At 37.5% G+C, this 22649-nt stretch overlaps 1 protein-coding gene across 1 annotated transcript in view; it reads left to right on the forward strand.

Moving 5' to 3' along the window:
• The window catches only part of SMYD3 (SET and MYND domain containing 3), a gene marked incomplete at both ends in the record, with an annotated part of 358948 nt that overhangs the window by 26999 nt on the left and 309300 nt on the right, over positions 1–22649 (forward strand). Inside the window, 4 exons of the mRNA XM_079550900.1 lie at positions 8776–8839; positions 14534–14641; positions 15731–15788; positions 20565–20701. Coding sequence (XP_079407026.1) covers positions 8776–8839; positions 14534–14641; positions 15731–15788; positions 20565–20701 — 367 coding nt within the window. The remainder of the gene's footprint in view (positions 1–8775; positions 8840–14533; positions 14642–15730; positions 15789–20564; positions 20702–22649) is intronic.

Below are 22649 nucleotides of genomic sequence, written 5' to 3' on the forward strand. Positions count from 1 at the left end.
CTGGCAATATCATTAATTGTTCAGAAGAAGACTTAGTTTTTCAGGCAAACCTAGAGCATCTGTTTGTAATTCTGTCTTGAGCATTGCCAACACAAATTAGTATTTGTAGCTCAGTTACCAGGCATTTTCAAAGTTCCTGAGTTCTACGAGAATGATTAATACTGAACTAATGGAATAATCCAGGCTTCTATCCTAGGTTTATGGAGGCTTCGTGAACATAAGCTTTCCAGTTTCCTAGTTAGGTAGCTGTCTCTTTTGGGATGAATCTCTGCTGATTGTCACCTAAGCCAGGGTTTAGAATGGGGATGCAGAAAAATCATTTAAAAAGTGTATGTGTTGGGGCAGGGATTGATTCTTCAGTCCTTGGCCTATCACACTTTCTTTTTCCTCCAAATTATTATTATTTGTAATGAATGGGGGGGGTCAGGCTCAGTTCTCCTTCTCCCATAGAAGAAGAGACATTCTCATTTCATTGGTTTGGGACATGGTTCACTTTAGAAATTACTGAAGGCTCATGTTTTTCACACAGGTGCTGCTGGCATTTCTCTTACTCTGCACAACACAGTATTGCTGTTAATTTTAACACTATTGTTTGCAAGCCGTATCAGTTCTGCTCTGTGTTAACATAACCTGTACTGTTCTTCTAGCTTTTGTGTGTCACAATAAACCTTCAGTCTCTCCTTTTACTAACAGGGAAAAACTATTTCTCATTTTCTTGTACCCTACTCTACAAAGTCTCGTTCCATGCTTGTTGAACTGAAACAAGTAATCTGATTTCACTCATGACCCGTTGCTAAAGCTACAGTACGATGATTAAAGGCTCACATTTCTTGGCCATGGAGAAAATGAGATTTAACTGAAGATTTATAGTGATGTAAACATAATGTTTTCTGGAGCTTTAAAAAAAAAAACAAAAACACACGCACAAAAAAAACCCCCAGCAGTTTTAGCTGGATAATCCTGCTGAGCCAACAGTCAGTGCACATCAATTTATAATTCTTCATATTAGGTCAAACCTCCTTGAAGTATCTATTCCTCTTTGAAATTTCTCCCATACCAGTAGCAATTTTTGAAATGACAATGTGTGTGCTGATGTGTTGTGGCTGGGCCAACTCAGTAAGCAAGTAGATGACAATCTCTCATGACAGATATTATGGCTTTCCAGCTCCTTCTTTTTTCATTGTTCACTATAAAATAAGTAAGGAAAAAGAGGGAAACCAATGGCTATGTGTATGGAAGCATGTTGTATATTGGAATTCCCATGTCGTCTTTAAAAATGAATGGAAGTATATATGGAAGTAATAGCTTCAGAAAAAAGCCCTTGATTCTTCCTCTCCAAGTAAAATTCATGGTCAGTCTTCAAAAAATTGAGTAATTTCTGAGGGATACTAAATTATTCTGAAACTTCCTTAACTGGAATAAGTATCTATTGTGTAGGTGTTGACTACTGTCAGAAATGTACCAGTACTAATCAAAGACATAGTTTGTGAGGGAGGCTTGCCATTCTCCAGAAATACCTAAGTGTGTACACATCTTAAAGCGTATCGTTTAGTGCTGCTGAGGTTCTTGGATTGAATACCAGTGTTACATGCCTTCCTGGTCTAACTGTTAATTCTTAACAAGGATGGCTTATCTTGAAGCTAGTGATTACTTTGTCTTCTAAAATACACTAAAGTATGCTTCTGAATTTGATAGGTTTTTGGTTTTTTTTTTTAAAGCTTTTATCTTGAAGATCAACAAATTTGGAAAAAGTGAAAAATATACAGCTTTTCCCTACTGTCAAATTGGTACGTGGGATGGGTGGGAAGTGCATTTGGGCATCTTAGCCGTAGTGCTCGTCTGTCAAATTATGGTTCCTTTTTTTTTTTTCTGAAAATATCTCAACCTCATTATAGGTACAGACATTTCTTTTGACTTTTTATAATCTTGATTAAATGGAAAAGGGAAACTGGAGTGACTAATCATTGCAACTGAAGAAACATCTATTACACTTTTAACCATAGGATGTCACCAGAGTACATAGAGTAGTCTGTGTGATAAAGCGATATGGAGCTGATTTCAGGCTCTCTGATAATTTGTTTTGAGTATAAACAATCCAAATGTGCAGAGGTTTTCTGGAATCAGTCATTGCAGCATTTTGGCCAGTTCCGCTGTAGAAAGCCATTCTGTCCTAAAGGGTTGACTGGAAGTGGGAGTGGAGTTACTGATGTCAGCAGCTATTTTTATATTATTTTACTAGAAAAGTCTGTAGTGACATTTTATGAGCAGTGCAGTTCATTACAAGAATCCTTTGGACATTTGAGGGAAAGTGTCCAAGTAGCTTTGCAGAGCAAGTAAGTTTAGGAGGCAACCCTAAGTAGTTGCCTACTTTCAGATCCAAACTTTCCTGTAGTTTTGCATCATTGCTCTTACTTGGTGATAACCACAGTATTTGCATGCAACTATTGATTTTGTTTGTGGTAGCATTTATTTTATTCATCAGCCTCGTTGATAAAGTGGTGGCATGCGTGTATGCATGTATAAAATATGGAAGGTATTTTACATTAAAGCTAGTTTGTACTCTAGAATAAATAAGGACTCTTATGGGAGATGCTAAATGCTTCTCTTGAATTATAGTTTTGGGTAAAGGGGACAGAATGTGGCCCTATACTACTGAAATTACTTTTGAAGCCTTCTCTGGGTTTTCTATACTTTTTCTTGTACATTCTTGCATTGATTAGGGTCAGAGTAAGCGTTGAATAAAGAGATAAAATTCAAAAGTAAATGTCTTTTGTGCTGTGGTTCATATTGTTAGGTGTTTGTTCTTAAAAGTTCCTTCATTCATTTTGTTGGAAAGGATTGCATTTGAAGCTTTTCGTCAGTTATCAGCTCATTGTTCATTTATGAGTTTCTCTTCTTGGTTACAGCGAATTATTGCTTATTCTGCTTATTTCAGCAGCTGTAATTTCAGAAAAAAAAATATATATTTATATATATATTTAAAAAAAAAAAAATATATATATTTTTTTTTCTAGTGGGAGAATTTTCTCTGAGGGAGAATCTTATACTTATGGCTTTAGATAACTTTTCAATTTCAACAAGTGCTCTTGCACCATTCTGTGAGTGTGGTATTTTAACAGATTATATCTTCACAAAATACAATGAAGTTTTTGAAAAGTAAATGTTTTCTCATCACGATTTAGTGATGCTGCTAATGTTGCATGAACAGAAAGACTAGTTTCTACATGAAAATAAATGAAAATCTATCCAATGGATGGCTTTTGTTTTATTGTTTTCCCAGTCTTGCTTCAGCCTTGATTCCTTCAAGCTGCCAAAGAAGAAAAAACAAAATCTAACATAAATTTTATGGGAAAACATCATAGTGGAACAAAGAAATGACTGTTGACTACAACAAAATTTTATTTGGAAATTTATTTGGACTAGTGGTTCTTCAGAAGAGTCCAATTATGGGAGATAATAACCAAACCACAGAACTCTCAGTTAACTGAAGTAATATGACATGGCACATTTATCACCTACTTAGTGTGTATTTTTAAACAAACAAACAAAAAAAAGGTAGTACACATGTAAAGTTGTAAAGATGGTAGTTGCTAAGATCTGAACAGAACTGAGGCTCATTCTAAGCAGAAGGATCCTCTCTTCCTTCATCTGTCTGAATTGAGTTTTTGCTTGCAGAACGTATCCAGAAACATTTTGAGGTGTTAAATACAAGGTTGAATGTAGCAAGAATTACTGCAAATTGCTGCATTCAGGATGACACATGAGACTTCAGAAGTCAAGACTAAAGCTGTGGGTATGCCAAACAAACTGTACATTTGTGTTACTGGGTGGTTCATGTGAGAGCACAAATGTCTGAACTCTTGCCATGAGTTTTCTTTCTTTCCTGCAGTACCACTTCTGAAGTGTTTTCGGGTGTAAAGGAGAGTATGCTTGTATTTGGAAATAATTTTTTTTTCTCATATACAAGATCTCTCTTAGTTTTCACTTGAATAAGTCAGTCTGATGGTTAGCTGTGGTTACTGCCTTTTAATTCTAAATATTGGCTGTTCTAACTACCCCTTGAAATGCCACTTCTCCCAAGTGCTACTTTTACATTAGAAAAGTAATTTATGTGCTTTCTCAACACAGTAAAGCATGCAAGTGGAAAATATGGGGCATTTTTATATGACTTTGTAGAACATGGATTTCGAACATCATTCTTGTGTAAGCTCAAAGGGTGAAGTGGGACCCTACACCTGTGTATGAAGAGGATCAGATGACAGGGGAACTAGCAGCTCCTTGCCTGCAAAACTTGCTTGTAATGACAGAAGATGTCTGGGGCCAGGGGAGAAGGGGGAAGGAAGCTGCCCTACAGTAGACTGAGCCATGTGATACTGGTACCTGGGCCTTGGGTAGATGCTCTTGTTGCTTGCCAAGGACTTGGATTTGGGATGTGCAGGTGCTTGGCAGGCCTTGGGCATGTTATCCCCTGCACAAGTCCTCCTTTGGTATCTTTTGCCTTTATCCCCAGAGCTGTGCTGTCACTTTCGGTGTGCTGCAGATGCCCTTCTGCATAGCTAGTGCCCACATACATGAGCAGCTCTGCTGCTATGTGTTGTTCTCCATCTGCTGAGGGATGGGAAGGAAGGTGGTCACTGCGCCACATGTAACCCACTGCTCACAGATCAACCAAGTTAAAAATGCAGTTTGTTATAAGCATCTTTACTTTTATTATTGGAAGACCAAGCTGTGTTAGCAAAATGATGAGTGGCATGTTTGCTTGCTGTGGGTATTGATTTCTTTCACTGTGTGATGGGTCTGATATGCATGCACTCAGAAAAATCCAAGTAAGCATCATGCACTTGATGTGTTCGACTGAATAAAAGGCCTAAGAATTTGTTCAGGAAATTAGTTCTACATGATGTGCATGTGAAAGAGCACCTCTTCTGTGACACGTATTATAGAGCTGGATTATTAACTGAAAAGCAGTATCAACTACAAAATGCAATAGGGAATTCATGTGAGATTGCCCTTTCATCCTGCAATCTGTGGCAGCATCAGAAGTGTGAATAAACTGTACAGCAAGGAGAGGTGAGCACAGCCTGGTAATCAAATACTGTGTTACATCTTGTGCTCATCTGGTGTGCAGTGGCTGAAAGTCAAGTGCCTGCAATCACCAGAGAAGTGTGGATGCATTTCCATTATAAATTAAGTAGCCTAATTGTGTTTGCTTGGGTTTCTTTGTGTTTTATAATTGTATTAGGCTCTTCCCCAGCAGGCAAAAGTGCTTTCATTCACTGGGGTTGTTGTTGTTGGGTTGTACTTACTAACTGCTCATCTGATGCTTTCAAAAGGGCAAGGTTTTGCATATTGTATGGGTGCAGGTGTGGTGCTGGTAGCATCCGACTGTGCTGACACTGCCTGGGCAGCCTTTGCAGTCTGTGACTCAGGTGGGTCACACTGGTGGGATGCAGTAGATACTGCATTTGACAGTGACTTTGTTTCAGTAATCTGTAATGTTAATAAAATGTGCAGGACTGGAATAAAATAGGCAAATAGTCTCATTTTTAAAAAATGTCCTAAAATGCATCAATCATATATACACAAATACATGAATCTTATTTTTGAATTCTTTATATTCAGAGAAAGTGTGTTGAATCATGCTTTTTTTACATTTAAAATGCCACGTTGCAAGATTCATGGATACTATAAGTCTAAAGGAATTTTTTTCATCCAGGAGGGAGAGGTCTGGAATTCAAAACAACCGTTTCAACTTCCTGAAGGGAGGCTGTGGTGCAAAAGGGTCTGGCCTCTTCTCCCAGGCAAATAGTAGGACCCGAGGAAATGGCCAGAAGTTATACCGGAGGAGGTTTAGGTTGGATGTTAGGAGAAACCACCTAAGGGTGGTCAGGCACTGGAATGGCTGCCCAGGGAGGTGGTGGAGTCGCCGTCCCTGGTAGTGTTCAAGAGGCGCCAGGATGAGGACCTACAAGAGATGGTTTAGTAGCTTGTGATACTGATAGGAATGGGAGGGTGGTTGGACTGGATGATCTTGCAGGTCGTTTCCAACCTTGTGATTCTGTGATTCTGTTTCATTGTAGCTGTGCTGTTCAGGTCTGTAAGTGGTGTCCTACATCTACTTGTCACTGAGAACAACCCCAAAAGATGAATAGATTGTTAATTTGTTATACAGTGACAGCAAGGATCATCTTATTCAAGTAATCTGACTGGTAGTGTCAGTCTGGAAAAAAAACAGATTTAGAGTAATAGTCCTTCGATTTCTATGTGTATTTGTTTGTCACTACAGCATTGTTTACCTTTTGTGGTGAAAGATGGAAGGAATCTAATCCTGTGAAGTACTGAAACTTCAGAGGGTGCAGAAGAAGCTTGGTGCTTTGTGGTGTATGGTCTATTTCTTTTTTTCTTTTTTATAAAATGAATAAGCCAGTGTTGGTGACTTCATCAGTGGTTACAGTAAATCATGGCATCTTTTGGGAAAAACAGACCCTGACAAGGTGTGTTTGTAGTTTATTGAGGTTGTCAGATCTAGACTGATGGAAGGATGTGGAATCTGTATGAGAGAGTTCTCCAGTACTTATGGGCATCCATTCCTTTAAAATCTGTCTCTAGAAAGTTATAATTACTCTGCTTTTAGAATCTGTCTTCTGCGTGCTCGTGCTTGGCCTTTTTGGTACTTTAATGCGCGTGTCACTGAAATTGCTAATGCTGTATTAGCCAAGCCCTAACTCACTTTGTTTAGGTGGATAGCATTTAGAACAAAAAAAAGTCTGGTTTTGAAAATGTTTTGCCAAGTCATTCTACAGGAAGAGGTGATAAAGAGAAGTTTGATGGAGTTCACTAGATGTAGAATTGTGGAACAAAAGTTTTCTGGAAAAGGAGAGGCTGAAAGATCCCTCATGTTGTCTGTGATTCTGTGAAGCCGAATAGAGCAGAACTATGGCAAAGAGCATAGGCACACTGCGGAGTGGCAGACTTGAGGACTACAGCTGTGCAGGTGAACAGCTAAGCAGCATACCAGAGCTCTATCTCTTTTTCTTTCATTTTTATTTCACAGTTTGGTGGGCAGATTTTTTGTTGATAGCATTGCCTATGATTAATATGTTATGAAAAGTTCACTGGCAGACTTATAGGAAGAACAAAGCAGTGAGTAAAGAAGTTGAAATTCTTGTCGTGTCATCTTTCAGTAATTTGAAATGTCTAGCTTCAGCAAAGTGTTCATCTGTGCTGTTAATTGCAAAACATCTAGGAAGAATTTGTGGGTCATTTATTAAAAATGAGTCTTTCATGTCCTTGACGGAACATGCTGCTTAGCATGGCATGTAATAGCAGAACATGTGCTTGTATCTGAAATACTTCTAATTTGTAATTCTCTTGGGCCTGGGCGTGTATACAGACTGGGAGGAGCAGTCCTTGAGCATTGCCCTGCAGAGAAGGACCTGGGGGTCCTGGTGGATGAAAAACTTAACATGAGCTGGGCTTGTTCAGCCTGGAGAAGAGAAGGCTGTGGGGTGGTCTCATTGCAGCCTTCCAGTAGCGAAAGAGAGCCTACAAACAGGAGGGGAATCAACTTTTTACAAGGGTTTATAATAGCAGGGCAAGGGGAAATGGTTTTAAGTTGAGGGAGAGGAGATTTAGGTTGGATGTCAGGGGGAAATTCTTTACAGACAGAGTGGTGAGGTGCTGGAACAGGCTGCCCAGAGGTTGTGGATGCCCCATCCCTGGGGTGTTTAAGGGCAGGTTGGATGGGGCCCTGGGCAGCCTGGTCTAGTATTAAATGGGGAGGTTGGTGGCCCTGCCTGTGGCAGGGGGGTTGGAGATTCATGATCCTTGAGATTCCTTCCAACCCAAGCCATTCTATGATTCTATGATATGATTCTCTTGGTAGTCAGCAGGAATGCCTACGAAATATTGTGCAGCAAAATAGTGGTTTTCATACAGTAGCTATTCAAAGAATGTTACTTCTTTGTAAATCTGTATGTAGTACTTTCTACAGAAAATCAAGGGGAGAGGAACATCAAAATCTTTGTCTCCTTTCTACTGCTCTAGAGTAAATCTTTCTTCTTGAATTCACGTATTTGAGGTGTAAGATGTTCTCTGTGTATGTTTTCACATTTAATGTCTGAAAATTTATAAAACTATAGTGATATTTTTAATTTGGATAACTGTAAACTATGACAACATCAGAAAATGATGGAGACACTTTTTACCCTTGGATTGTGCTGTGCATCTCTGTAAATTATCCTCCTAACTTTCATTAGATTTTCATTGTTTCACCTCTAAATGCATTTTAGTTTGGTCTTACTGACCACCAATTCTATTGTGACTTGTCACGTTGAGGCTCTATAATAATAAAGTTATAATCTGATGTCATAACTGCAATTTGACAATCAGGTCTTGCTTAAGATGTGCTGATGCTGAAAACAATCCTCAAGATGCTTAATAAGTATGCAGATGTAATGGTATCTAAAAACCCAAACTCATTAGAATTGTAGCTGTATGACACACACAAAAAAGTCACATTTGATATCTCTGCTGTTAATTCAGGGTGGCCCCACATATATTAAGTCATACGAGTAATGGAATGTGAAAACAGCTTTGTATGTAATGCACGATTTCTTCTTGGGCTACAATGCATTATAGGTATTTTTTTTTAATTTCCTCCAGGTACTTTTTTTTTTTTTTCCTCCAATATTTGAAAACTGCCAGTTATGTAAGAAGGATAAATATAAGGCTCTATTCATATTTTTAACAGATTTTTTTTTTTTTTCTTAACAGGAATGAACATCTGCACAGATGCTCTCAGTGCAAAGTTGCTAAATACTGTGGTAAATCATGTCAGGTAAGATGAAGAATTACAGCTATAAAGTACTGAAGAAAAACAATCATTTAAATACTTAATTTACAGGGTCTCCATGAATTTTCCACATTGGCACGTCTCTATATTTTTTGGTTTGCGTTTATGGATAGAGAGTGTATGGCCTTGTTTTATTTTGATTATTCTTACAGTTACAAATATAAGATTATATTTCCTGAGACAGAGCTAAGATGAAATGTGTGGTGTTTGGCTGTGCTTAGAGGGAGAGGGAGAATTCTGCAGCTTGCTGGTTGCAGACTGGAGGTTCTAAGCCTATTCTGCAGTAAAACCATTTGTATTTCAAGAGTAATTTTTATTGTGGAAAAGTATATATCCCATTTGTTTTAAGAGGAAGAAAGATTTGAGTATTTGCAGGTAAGAGGCATTATTGGACAAAACGGTATCTTGAAGGATGGTATCAAGAAGATGGAGCCAGGCACTTTGCAAAATGCATGGCAGGAAGATGAGGGACAATGGAAATAAGTTGAAAGAAAAGAGATTCAGATGTGTAAGGAAAAACTTCTCGACCCTGAGCACAACCAAGAATTGAAACAGGCTGACTAGGGTGATTGTGCCATTTGCATCCTTGCAGGTCTTCAGATCCTACTGGATAAACTGCTGAGTGAGATCTGACCACAGAATTAACCCTACTTTGCAACTTGAGAACTCCAGAGATCCCTTCCAATTTGAATTATCCTATTATTCTGTTGTATGAAACAGCTTGGAAAAGTGTTCAACCCTAGAAGCTTAGCTTTACTGTTTTATATTGTAACTGAAACTTGTGCACATAAGTTGGCAGGCCTTGGTATTGAATAGTCACACATGGATAGATGACTGCATAAGGTGTGATTTGGCAGAAAACCGGACACCTGAAATTCAAAGCATGAAGATTGCCTTAAAAAACAACAACAGCAACAACAACAAAAACAAACAAACAACAACAAAAAAAAACCATTTAATTTCTGCATAATTTCTCTTAGGTTTGCATGGTTATTTTTTGTTTGCTTGTCTAAGGAAGACAATTAATTGTTAATAAAGACTAGTAGTGATATTCTATTACAGATATAGAAATCTAACTTTTTAATTCTTTGACCTTCAAGTGGTCCTTTCACACTTTAGGTGTGCCATGTCCCCTCACACAATGTGTTTTTCGTTGATCCTTTACAACGTGATACTAGAAGCAGTTCTGCCTTACTATGATTTGCAATGCTCTCAACATGCCAAAACCCATTCTTTTGGGGATTAAAACATATGGAGGGGGAAAGGAGGGAGATAAGACATTTTGATTCATTGTACAGCAAATGTGTGCAACGTACATTAGGTGCTTGCTGTAGCATCAATAATAGTGCCACAAAGAGATTTATTATAGGAAATCACAAGGAAAATATAACTGAAGAATATAGAAGACCAGAGTTATTTGTAAGGTAACTTTAAAACAAATGTGTGTCAGGAGAGTAATTGGTAAAGCCTCTGTTGATGACTCTCTAATGTGAAATGAGACACCATGGCCCCTATGCTGGCACCAACCTGCACAAGCAAATTTACAAGGTGTAATGCAATAGCCTCTTCTCACCTATGTGTAATAGCAACAAAACTAGGAAACGGAGTTTTAGCCTTTGGGAAAGCAATTAGGTGAATTTGCTTTGAGGATTCACACTGGATAGCCTCAGGTTATCTTGAATATTCTTTTTTTTTTGCTTCCAGCTCTAGGGTTCTTATGCTTTAAGCCATCTCCAGTTTCCCTACCTCCACTGTTATAGGTATTGATTTTGGGGAGACAGGGCTGGTTCTGCTTTAAGTAATCAGCACTGAACATGCTGTGTATTTATTGTCTCACAGCATCTTGTGCTGTTAATGTTATACAGAATTAATGTGTAATTAATGTCACCCAGTCTCTTTTGGTAGTAGATAGCAATTGAGAACAACTGAAAAAAATTTCAATTATCTGGACAAAACAGTGAATTTATTGAGACTGACAATTCTGTGCAAATGATCCGGATAAAACTGAGACAAAGCAGATCTGTTTTCTGTTGAGTTCTGTCCCCTAGTTCATTTTTCTTTCAATAAGCTGTCTAAACTACTGTGTAGCTCTTTTTACAACAGCTGTTAGTGGAGCTCTCCTTGGCCAAGGCGAGGGCTTTGTGCTCTACTTAGGCTTTGTAGCTGCAGTGCAATTCATTAATATGTGCCCTTACAATTGAAATAATTGCTGAACAAAATAAACAGCAGGGTATTGACTCAAATTGGAGTTCGCACATTTAAAAAGTGAATATTGGCAAAACAGCATTATTTTATTCTTGTAAATAACAGACCAGCTTGGAAATATTGGTTGTGCTGTTGGATTTACAATTTACACTTAGCTGCAGAATGATTTGATTAATTTTTCACATGTATTAAATAAATCCCACCATACAAAACACTTAACTGAGGCTTAAGTCTGTTAGCTTTATGGAGTTTTCCAATTAATACAGTTAATGAAATCAGAATTGAAGTAAAAATCTGACTTTCAAAAATGAACCACAATGAAACACACTGAAACCCCATATTAACTGAATGGCTGAACTGGATTTGGGATAAAAGTAGACTTTGTGAATGAAACTTTGAAGTACACTCAGCAGGGAATTTCTGTTATAGGATGGACCAAAATTCATTGCAGGGGAGTTGAGCTACATGGCATTCAGAGGTCTCTTCCAATTCTAAGGATTCTGTGATTCTAAAATGAGCCATTTTTAAAGCTGAAAATGTCTTGTAGAAATCCTCACTTGGTTTCAGGTGTCAAGTGGTTAATAAAAAGTGTCTTTGTGTTAACCTGTAGGGGAGGAAATACCCTTGAAAAAGATATTTAGCCTCTTGGAACTTAGCTTGAAAAATGTTATCCTTCAAGAAGATATGTGGGCAGAGCAAGAAATTCTGACAAAACAGAAGAGGAGTTGGAATTTCTAGCTTGTAGAAAATGTTAAAGATGAAAAATTTCAAGTGTACTGTGTCAAATTTCAGAATTCTCTGTTATCTCTTAGGCCAGTTGAAGCTGCTTGCTTTCACTTTTAACACTTAGAAAAAAGGAGATATTAGAAATGTAGGGCTGGAAAAGATCCTTTGGGCTGATCTTTATGATTGAATTCTCATTTTGGGATCATACAATAGTCAGAAGGCCTATTATACGTATGTTGTATGTAGGCCTTTTGATTTGAAATGTGTTTTTGAGCTGGACCTCATTTACTTTTGTCCCTTCTCAGCACTTCTCTGCTAGAACTCCTTTCTCACCTGCTTATGCTTAATTTGCCTAATTTCCCAGTGCTGTTTTCTAGCAGTGTTAGTCTGGGTATCTCCAAATGTATGGAGTGACCATGTTTGCTTCTCCTCATAATTGCTGTTGTGATCTCCTAGTTCTGTTAATTAATTTGGTGCATCCTACAGTTTGGGGACAAGTGATGTAGATGATAATCCCTGACAAGTGGGACCTTTAGGCAGAATTCAGAATGTATCATGAAAAACTATTGAAATGACTATTTAATGCCTACCTGTGCAACCTGCTGCAGGGAGCCTGCTTTGGCAGGGGGGTTGGACTCCATGAGTCCAACCTGTACTCCCTTCCAACCTCTACAATTCTGTGATTCTGTGATTTAATTTAAAATAAATAAATAAAAATCCCACTTTTGATTTTTTTTATTTTTGAGCTCTAGTCTTCAATTGCTTCCCTTCTTAGCCACTGGTTTGGGAGGAGGTAAAAGGAAAGATTCTGTTTTTGAGATCCTAAACGCAGTGAAGTCTGGAAGAGGAGCAGTGGGCACTGCTCTGTAGTATTTATTTGTCTTCCCTTGCTTCTTTTTGGGAGTGTTCATTTCTAACAGGGAAAAAATCTGTTGGAAAAACTGGAAGCACTTCCCTGACAAGGAGGGAAAAGGGTCGGACCAGGTGACCATGCCTCTCCATGGCAATGTCTGTACTCATGCCATTTAGAGGGTATAAAGACCCTGTCTGAAAGCCAGGACATTTGGAGTTCAGAGCTGTGGCACCAAGATAAGCCCACCAATAAGTGTCATTAGAGACTGCCTTTAAAAGTAGGGTTACAGGACTTAACAGTTACATGTAGTTCTGTAATTTCTGTTTGTTGTCTGAATAGGAAGAATACTTCTGATCTTATCATACTTGATGTATTTGGAACTCTGCTTCTCCCCTGGTCAGCTGGGAGGAAGTGAGCAGCGGTCTCTGTTCCAGCATCCCTCCTGCAGAACGATCCCACAGATTCCTTCTTGGCATCAGCTTTTGCCAGGCACTGCTTAGAAGAGAGCATCTGCTCTCAGTGTTATTCTCATAGGGAAATGCATCCCTGAGGAGTGTGGCATATTAGGCTGGGTGGTGCTGTATGTTTTGTCTCATTAGGGCTTTATTGGTTGGGTAAGCTATTAATCATTTTGGTGTCACATTCAGCATACTTGAAATTCTGTGCAGAATTTATGTAAGGAATGAAAATCGACAGATAAAGGCTTGCTCCGAAGAACAATTTTAGTTCAAGCAGTAGAAAAATGCTCATGTAATTATATTGCAGGGAATGACATCAGGACATTTACAAGTGTGACCTTGTTTCTTCTAGAGAAGAATATTTCTATTGAGCAGTAGATTCTTGCCTTTTATTTGTCAGACAGCATGTGACACTAACTATATTTGGATTAATGCCTTCTTGGTGTCATTTTTTTTCCCTTTCTCGAGCTATGGGTATAGCAAAAGAAACCACAAATCTCCCGTGCAACTGAAAGAAATAAAAAATACCATTTATTTAGTATATGTAAGCCAAAGGTGGGGGAAAACTCACAGTGAAACAGAATGAGTGTCACTGATGCTGAAGCCTGGCCACCTGAAATGTTTTCCCATATAAACACAGCTTTAAAAAAAATAAAATTGCATAATGACCTCTGTAATCTTTATAACTCAAATGTCAGTGTGTGTAGCTGTGATGTGCACTTGTACGTATCACAGATGTTCCCTCTTTTTTTTTTATTGCTGAATGTATAATTGCTTTGTATTGGACATGTTATCATTTCCTATGTGGCATTTACCTTGTAGAAGCTGGTTTTCTTGAGTTTCATTTTTTGTTTTCCTCAGTGCATTAATCTGTGAGAGAAGTCACCTTCAGAAGCTTTTGGTTATTCTCAGTTCTTATCACTGTAACAGCTGTTTAGTGTTCTGTTGTTTTCAATTTGCTTATAAAAATGTCTGAAAAATCGCTCATTGTCTTCAGATCTATACTGTGAATATATGTATATATTAACAATGTAAAGATGTACTGTATTAATGAGATGAGCTTGGAGATTTTGTTAAGCATGAACAGAATTTTGCGCTTAGAAAGCTGGAAGTTAGGAAAAAAAAAAAAGGTGGTCAGACATTGCCTCTGTCTTCCAGCATGAGTTTCTCTTTGCTGAAGATTTGTTGTTGTCTGTCTTTCATACTAGCTTGGAAAAGAAAAAAAAAAAAAAAAAAGGAAAAAAGGAAAAAAAGCGTATTGTAGCACCCTTTCTAATCTCGAGGGTAGGTAGCTCCCTATCTTCTTCCCACAGTGAAACAATGTATGTATAAAGGAGTGTGTGTGTATATATGTATATAATATATCTAGAATAATAATAACAATAACATGAAGTTTTTCTTTCTCTTCCATTTATTTATTTATTTTTAAATTGACAGAAAGAAGCTTGGCTGGACCACAAGCGGGAGTGCAAGTGCCTTCAGAACGTCAAGCCTAATTTTCCTCCAGATTCTGTCAGACTTGCTGGCAGGATTGTTTTTAAGCTAGTAAGTGACATACTTTTAGATATATTCAGTGTAATAGTTTCAGGTTAATACTTTTTCACTCTACATTTTTAATGTAATTAAGAGCTAGAAACCTGAAGTGACTGGGATCGCTGAATAAAATTGGACTGCGCACTGCATTAAAATATTACTGATTAATTTGCAGAAGTGTGAAAAGATTCAAGAGGACTGAAATGGACATAATTAAGCTCAAGAGGTCTGTTTATGAAGTTTTTATTCCTATGGCTGTCACAGCATCCTAAACTTATTTCTGCCTAGAGGGAAAGCACAGAACACACTGTTTTTTGTTTGATACTATCAAAGTTATTGGTGCATCCATCAAGTTCACTGGGAACTTTTTTTTTTTCTTTTTTTTTTTAATTTTTATTTTTTTTTAATATATATGAGTGGTAAAGAGAAGCATGCACTATTAACCCTTCCTTTTAATGTTGGGTTCTCTTAATCTCAATTGGATATTTTTTTCCTAAATTTTTCTTGAAAGTCCTGGGTTTTGACATTCCCACAGCTTGATTAATTTACACAGACTAAATTTTCTGTTAAATCAATAGGCTGATGACTGAGATTATAAATGCTTTTTTTTTTTTTTTTTTTTTTCCTGACCCTGCCATGATACTGTCTTTCTTGAATAAAAATGTATTCATTTATTGGGGTCTGAATGATAGAATGTAATTTAATATCTTAATTTATACATTGTTGGGAACAGTGTGTGCGTGATGGTTTTTAAAGGGCAAATATGTACCTAGAAATGCAGTACATTAATTATAGTCTCATGAAATCTGAGACTACTAACCTCATAAATTGCTTTCAATTACAGTATGAAGGGCCACAGTAAATTACTAAGGGCAAACTGCCAAAGTCGAGAAAATATACTAGTAGAAAGTGTCATAACATCAGAAATTAAGTAGTATTTCATGATAGTTTACAGAAAGTATAGATTGACCAGATTTATGTTGATGCAGTTACCCGTACCTAATTATCTTACAGGCATATCACATTGAATATTCAATTTCGTAGAGTGTTTTCAAGATAAAACATGCCGTGTAAGTATTAATTATCTGTTTTTCTCTACAGCTTAGGCAATCAGCATGCCTTTCTGAGAGACTCTACTCTTTTTCAGATCTTCAGTCAAGTAAGTAATTGCCAGCTGTATTGCAGGTAATGCTTCCATTTTCTGTTTTACAGAACGGCCATCCTACCCTACTGCAGCTTGCCTTCTGAAAGTCTGCTAACGTAGAGTAATAGAATATGGCAGGAAAGTCTAAACTAAAGGCAAAACTGACTGTGTTTAAACCTCTGTGGGAAAGGATTCAATGTTCAAGGATTGATGGGGAAAAAAAACAACATGTATCGTTCAAGCAAAATTTTCACCTTATTTAGTCTGTATATTTTTCCTCGTTTTGCAGTATACGTTTTGCTGATGCAGCTTTTAAAGTGAACTGAATATCTTCCTTTTTATATACCGTTTCAATACAGAAAAATTTCATTAGTGGTTGTATTTTTTTTTTCAATAGTATTATTGCTTAAAGATTCAAAATAACTTCCAGAAAAAGTAAATACATCTAAATTTGGATGTGATACATGTTTGCTTTGAACATGACTTCTCAATGGAGGAAAAAATAGTTTTGTGCTCCCATAAGTTTCAGTGGCTTGGGTAGGAAAGGAGGTTCATTACAATCTCTCAGAAGAGCTGATAATTGAGACAGGAAGCTTTTTTTTCCTAGATTTTGCAGTACTTTGAAGTATGAAGACTTGCAGAATAAGAAATGCATCCTTGGTTGAATCCTGTGTCTTGTTTGAAGGGATTTTGTAGAAAATAGCATAAAAGTATTTATTATCTCAATTTTTTTAAATGTTATTCAGAGGCTTGGATTTAATACAGCTTGAACCGTCTCTACTGTTTTTCATTTAGAATGGTCCAAAAGAGGGCTGTGGTATGATGGGGCAACTTGTAGTCACTGTCATACTTTTAAGTTACTTCTGTTGTTTCATGACACTTCTTCCTATTTACTGAACATTTTACAGATCATGTTGATAAAGTGTTGAGATATACTTTCCTTCAATATTGGTAGAATGTATTTGAAAATCTTTTTTTTTTCATTAAAGCTCTAAGTTTATAGGGAGAAGAATTTGATTTGATCCTCTGAGGCAAACAACTTCTCAGGAAGTGTCTGTACAACACAGTATTATTTCAACACTGTAATCTTTTCAGTCAAGAAGGTCTGAAAGTTGTTATTGTCACTACCCTGTCCCTGTTTCTTTAAAGTATTACTATTTCAGTGTTACTTGGTATAGTTGGATGATTTTCAGTGTGGATGACCTGTATGCTTTTATTCATTTTATTTTCACATCTGATTAAGTAGGAGGTGTGTCTGTGTATTTGGTGACTTTCACTAGTTCTGGTTTATCAAACAGTTTGTTACTTCCAAGGCTTTCCTATCTTGCTGTGTATTAAGATAATTCAAATGATGTAGACATCAACTTTGCTTACACTTAACAAGACTCAGCATGCATACAAGTGTTTGTGTGTGGTACAATTGGATGATTTTTTGCTACTTTACTCATATTTGTATCAGAGCTGTCAGGCTGCATAATTAAATCCCAATGCTTGATTTAGAAAACTTTCCATAAGCCTTTTGTGGCATTTTCTCTCCCACACCTCAGTTTTTACCATTAAAAATGTTTTTTATAAAAACACAATTAAAACATTCGTGCATTTTTATTTCACTTTGTTTTTTTTGCCTTGATTTCATGAGGAGTTGTGAAAACCAGGTCTTGGTTGTTTGGATCCCGTGGGATTTTTTGCAGAGATCATTAGCTCTAATGCCCTGAACAGAGTCCAGCTTGAATAATTTGCATTCTGTTCCTGTCTCTCCCTGGTATTCCAGTTAGATTTGGTATTCTTTTTCATATCTGTCCTATGCCACAGTGTCCATTTAAGCTGTGTTGCTTAGATTATTATTGTTCCCTATTCTAGAGGTACTAATATTTGCTAATAGTAAAGCAGATCGTGCCTGCCTCTTTATCATAATCCATTTTGCAGTGTACGTTAGTTTGAAATAAATAACGAAAGTTCAAAACTCCCTGCTCCCTTGAAATAACACATTTGAAAGAAAAAGCCTCTTCAGTGTCAAAGGAACATTACACAGCAAGCACAAATGTATGACTTTTTTTTTAAACTTGAGTTTTCCAGTCATCCAAAAGCTTGCTACTTTGCTTGAAGACTCAGTCTTCAAGCTTTTCTATACTGGAGGTTTTGTGTGTTGGAAAGAACAGTAAGTACGTCTGCATTTCTGTCCTTGTACGTTCATTCAGGTTTGCAAGATCACCCTCAAATGTCCACGCTGTTAAGATGCTGAGAAGTAGTTATGAAAAAAAGCAAATTCCTCAGTTACCTAGTTTTTGTGCCACTTAACATGGAGCTTTATCTCTGTGTTCCTTTGGATGAGTGACGCAGACTTTCTGAGGAGCTGAATCTGAGTGCTGTGGGAGAGCTTGCCTGTCCTTCCTGACCCTGGTGGAGATCAGTCTTAGGCCACCCATAATATCTGGGGCCCCTGCCTGCTCAGCACGTGGCTGACTAAGCCCAGGTATGGCTTTTAGATAGCAGTGCCTAAACCCTGGAATGAGAGCAGATCTTGAAGAAAGGGCTAACTCTTACTGGAATGGAAAACAAATATATTACAATAGCCGTGCATAGCAGGAAGATGTGTACTTTTGCTCTAATATGGTGTGTTGGTAGGATTGCATCTTCCAGCTAACTAGAATGGTCCTCAGTGGCTCCAAATGAGTGTTCAGGTAAGGAGTCCCATTCCAAACTGGAAGGAAACAGTTGCCTTTGCTTGCCAGCTGTTTCTGCTGCAAGGCATCTAGTTGGTAGATAGCCATGGCTCATTCTAGTAATCAAGTCAGCACACAGTGCTCTGCCAGAGGGGATTCATGGGAGATAATGAAAGCAGCTCACTAGTGTGTTGTGTGTAAAGTGGAAGCTCCATCATAGTCACTTTCACTGTACTCTGGCATCAGGTCATGACACTCGTGTCATCTACTGAGGACTGCACCATTCTGCCAGCCCTTGTAAATTCAGTTACTGAACGCCAGTGTAGAGTGAATAAATGTATCTTCAAGGCACCTGGTGTTTTACATTTTAAGATAAATTTGGATCATTGTTGCATTGTAGAAACGTGGCTCTCACTGGGTGCATCTACTCAGTGCTGCTTTAGGGGTTCTGCTTATTTTCAGCTGGCACAGCTCATGAGGTTGAATTCTGGCTCGAGACCTCAGCTGTGGGTTTGCCAGATCAGGATGGTGATACTGTGTGTGTTTCCCAGGCTTATGGCCCAATGAATCCTATGATAAAACTATCAACTCCCAGTGTGGCTTTCAGTGTGGAATTCAGAGCCCTTGGCTCCATTAAAAAAAATAAATGCGTCCACCATTTACTTATCTGAAACTCTGCAATCCTAGGAACCTAGGAATATGGATTCAGGACACTCACACTGATGTGGCCTTCATCCTTCACCAACTCTTGCACTGAACTTTCTGCTAAAGGTCTCTATCAAACTTGTCCCAGTTTTCTTTTTGCTTGAAGGTCTGACCTTTCCCTCTAGCAGCTGTCTTGCAGAACTGTGGTGCACTTGAGGCTGAACTTCTTGCAGTAACTGCTTCTCAGTACCTTTACTGTACCAGACAAGCGCATTCAAAACTTTTCATAAAGTTGCTGTGTACATTAAGATGTTTGCTACAGGTCTTTGCAGTGACCCTGCTGTAAGAAGCATCTTCAAGGACTGCCTGACTGCTTTGGGACCAGGCAGTGCAAAACATGAAGAAGACTGTATGTGAAGAAACTCTGTGCATTGCTTGGATTTGTATCTACAGAACAGCCTGAACCTTCAAGTTCAGGGATGCTGGATGTGATAGAACACAGAAGCTTGAGAACTGTACCATTAGCTGGCTATTTAATCAAACCCAGTGGCATCTGCTTTAACTGTATTCTCTTGTTAAGTGAGTCATAAGAGGTAGCTTTAAATCCTCCTTCCATGAGATCAGCAGTCATGGATCTAAAGTATGGGGAAGAGCTTTTCTTAGTGAAAGGTTATTTCTGTTCTCAATAAAGATAAATATTTAAAATGTAATAACAATTCACTGTTGTGCAGAGATGAAGTTAGTTCATAGTGCACAGTTATCCTCTTAGCCTTTTGTTATGGCTGATTCTTGAACTTGTCCATCTTCACATTCTCCACTTAGGCGTTTGCTTTGTGCTAACTGGCAGGAAAAGAGAAATGTGAACAAGTTAGTAAGACGACACTGAACTTAATAGGGCAGCTGAGTTTCACTTTCCATGTTATCACTGACCTGATTCATGGGTGGTCTCTTCATTAGAAAACACATTGCTGTATTTCTTTCAGGATTCGTATTGCAAAGCATGAATAATGGTGCCTTATTATTTAATGTAGGAGTGATATTTGCTTAATACTCCTTCTTATCCATTCTGTTTAGCAGCTGCTGCGTACAAAACTCCCTCTGTCTCTAAAATATTTCTTGTCTGCTAGAATAAAAGTTTCTGATGCATATATGGAGAATATGTTACAAACCTAGATGCCTATTTTTTGTACTAATGACTTATATCTGTTTATGTATCTACTTTATTGGCTTTTGATGTTTAACTCACCATTTTCTTTATACCGTTTGGTAGTAGCAAAGTGATAAACTCTTCTTTGTGTTGATAGATAGTTGTCAGGGAAAAAAAACAAAAAAGATAAATGTTTACCCTCTGTCAAAATTGCCCTCTGCCAAGATCAATTCTAAAACTGGAAATGTCTAGACTGTATAACTGCCACTGTACATTTTCAAGATGTTGGTGAAAGATTCTGTTTACACCTTGGTGTACTTTTCCTTTCCCTTTAAGATGCTGAACAACTAAGTGAAGAAATGAAAGAGGGCCTCAGGCACCTTGCACATACCTTGCAACTGTATCTGAGAGCAGGGATCCAGGATGCATCTCACTTACCACCTGCAATTGACTTTTTTCAGATCTTCACAAAAGTAAGTATTAAAATGTAGTTACTTGACAACTCATAAATTATCCTTTCTTTGTGTTCTTGATTTATTTTTGAGCAGAAGTTCAGCGGATGCATCCAGAATGATATTTAACCTAGGAAAATCAAACTTTTTTTTTTTTTTTTTTTTTTTTTTTTTTTTTTCAGTCACTGCTTACAAAAAAGCGTAGGTTTGCATAATTATAACACTTAAAAGTGAAAGTAGCATCCAGTGGCTTTTTTCCTTTTCCCTTTTCAAATTATCACGTTAATGTTCTTGGGAAAAAAAACAACAAGTACATTGAACTAATAAACTTAAAAAAACCCCACACAATTGAATAAATCAACCTATGTAGTTTTTCTAATGGTAATGAAGAGCATATAGCATCACTCATTGTTCTACAAATTTTCTGCAAAATCCTTCGTCTTATGTTTCTAGATGGGCTTCAGTTTGTTTTGTCATTTAGTAATATGTGCTAATGGGTGTTTATGGCAGTGGTGTATCCCACATGGGATATGGGTCACGTCCATCTCAAATGCTACATGATAAAGTATTTGAAATTCATTTGCACAGTATGCAATATGTTTGTTTCATTACTAAATAAATATAATTGTTTTTCTCTTACTGCTTTCACTTTAGAAAGTTTAACTTGAGCAGTACAAATAGAAGTATGTCATGTGGAGAATGCTCATAGTTTTAACTCGAGTAATTTTTAAAAATTTCTTATTGTTAAATTCTAGCATAAGATTTAACTCATGCACACTTCAGTAGTTTTACGTAGTGTTTTGTTATGAAAGGAGCAAACTCTCTTTATGTTTTACTTCTAGTTCAAATAAGAGAGCCTCTTCTACTGAAATTAAAAAATGCAGGTTTTTTTGATCTGTTTGCACGCTAGTGGAATCTGTTTTTGCTGTGGGTAATAGGAGTGATACAGTCAACAGTGTTGTTTATCTGGAATTTTTATTAGTGATTGGACTGCTATGATTTAAGGTTTTGATTTTCCTTGAAAAAATGCGCAGGCTGAACTATACTTACAGGGGAAAAGACAACATGCCAGAAGTAGTCTCTAGTCAGACTCTTTTACTGTCTTAGCCCGGCATATCTGATTTGCCAGATGAATTTCATATGGAACGTGAGCTCTGTGTTAACTGGTTTAGAGTATTTGTACAGATGAAGATAAGGCTGGATATCAGATAATGATCATTGCTTAACTGGTTCAAGCTGAGTTATAGCTTGTAAGAATTTGTTTACAGATGTTGTTGCCCTCCATTTAACAATAAGCTTAGGATACTGGCCACGGTTCTTTCATTGATTTCTTTTAGATTGTTATTGAATGTGTGAGATGAAATGCAATGAATGATGCTTTGGTAGACTCTCATGAAGATGTTAATCACATTGTTATCACATTGTTAGACCTGTGATAAGCAGTGGTATTTCAGCTCATTGTTAAGCTATTTTTACTTAGAAATTGATAGAAATTTATTTTTTCTCAGTGAAATTATGTTAGATTGAAGTGAGCCAACCAAGATGCAGTGGGAAGAAAGTATGAGTTCTGCACTTTCCCTCAACCCACCTGTGAGTTGTTTGTCTGTGTTCTGGCTCTGGACCATGCTTGACCTCTCCCCACATTTAATCTGCCCACCAGCCCAGCTACAAGAATTTTTCCCATCAAAAGAAGTTGCAGATTTGTTCTCTGGGACAGGGCAAACTCAGCAAAACTGTTTCTGGCAAATGCAGAGAAGAGACAGGGCTGCACAATGGGGGAGGAAGTTTTATAACTCTTCCTTTTAACGAACTATTAGCTCACAGTTTCACACACACATTCTCAACCATAGGAGAGACATTTGAATTTGGACAATGTGGTGACTTTGTAGAAGCAGTGTGAGGATTGCTCAGTATGTTGGAGCACTGGTGGAAAAAATATGTAAGCTTTTAGAATTTTTGATGTGCATGT

Source organism: Tetrao urogallus (genome assembly GCF_951394365.1).
Source record: "Tetrao urogallus genome assembly, chromosome: 2".
NCBI lineage: Eukaryota > Metazoa > Chordata > Aves > Galliformes > Phasianidae > Tetrao > Tetrao urogallus.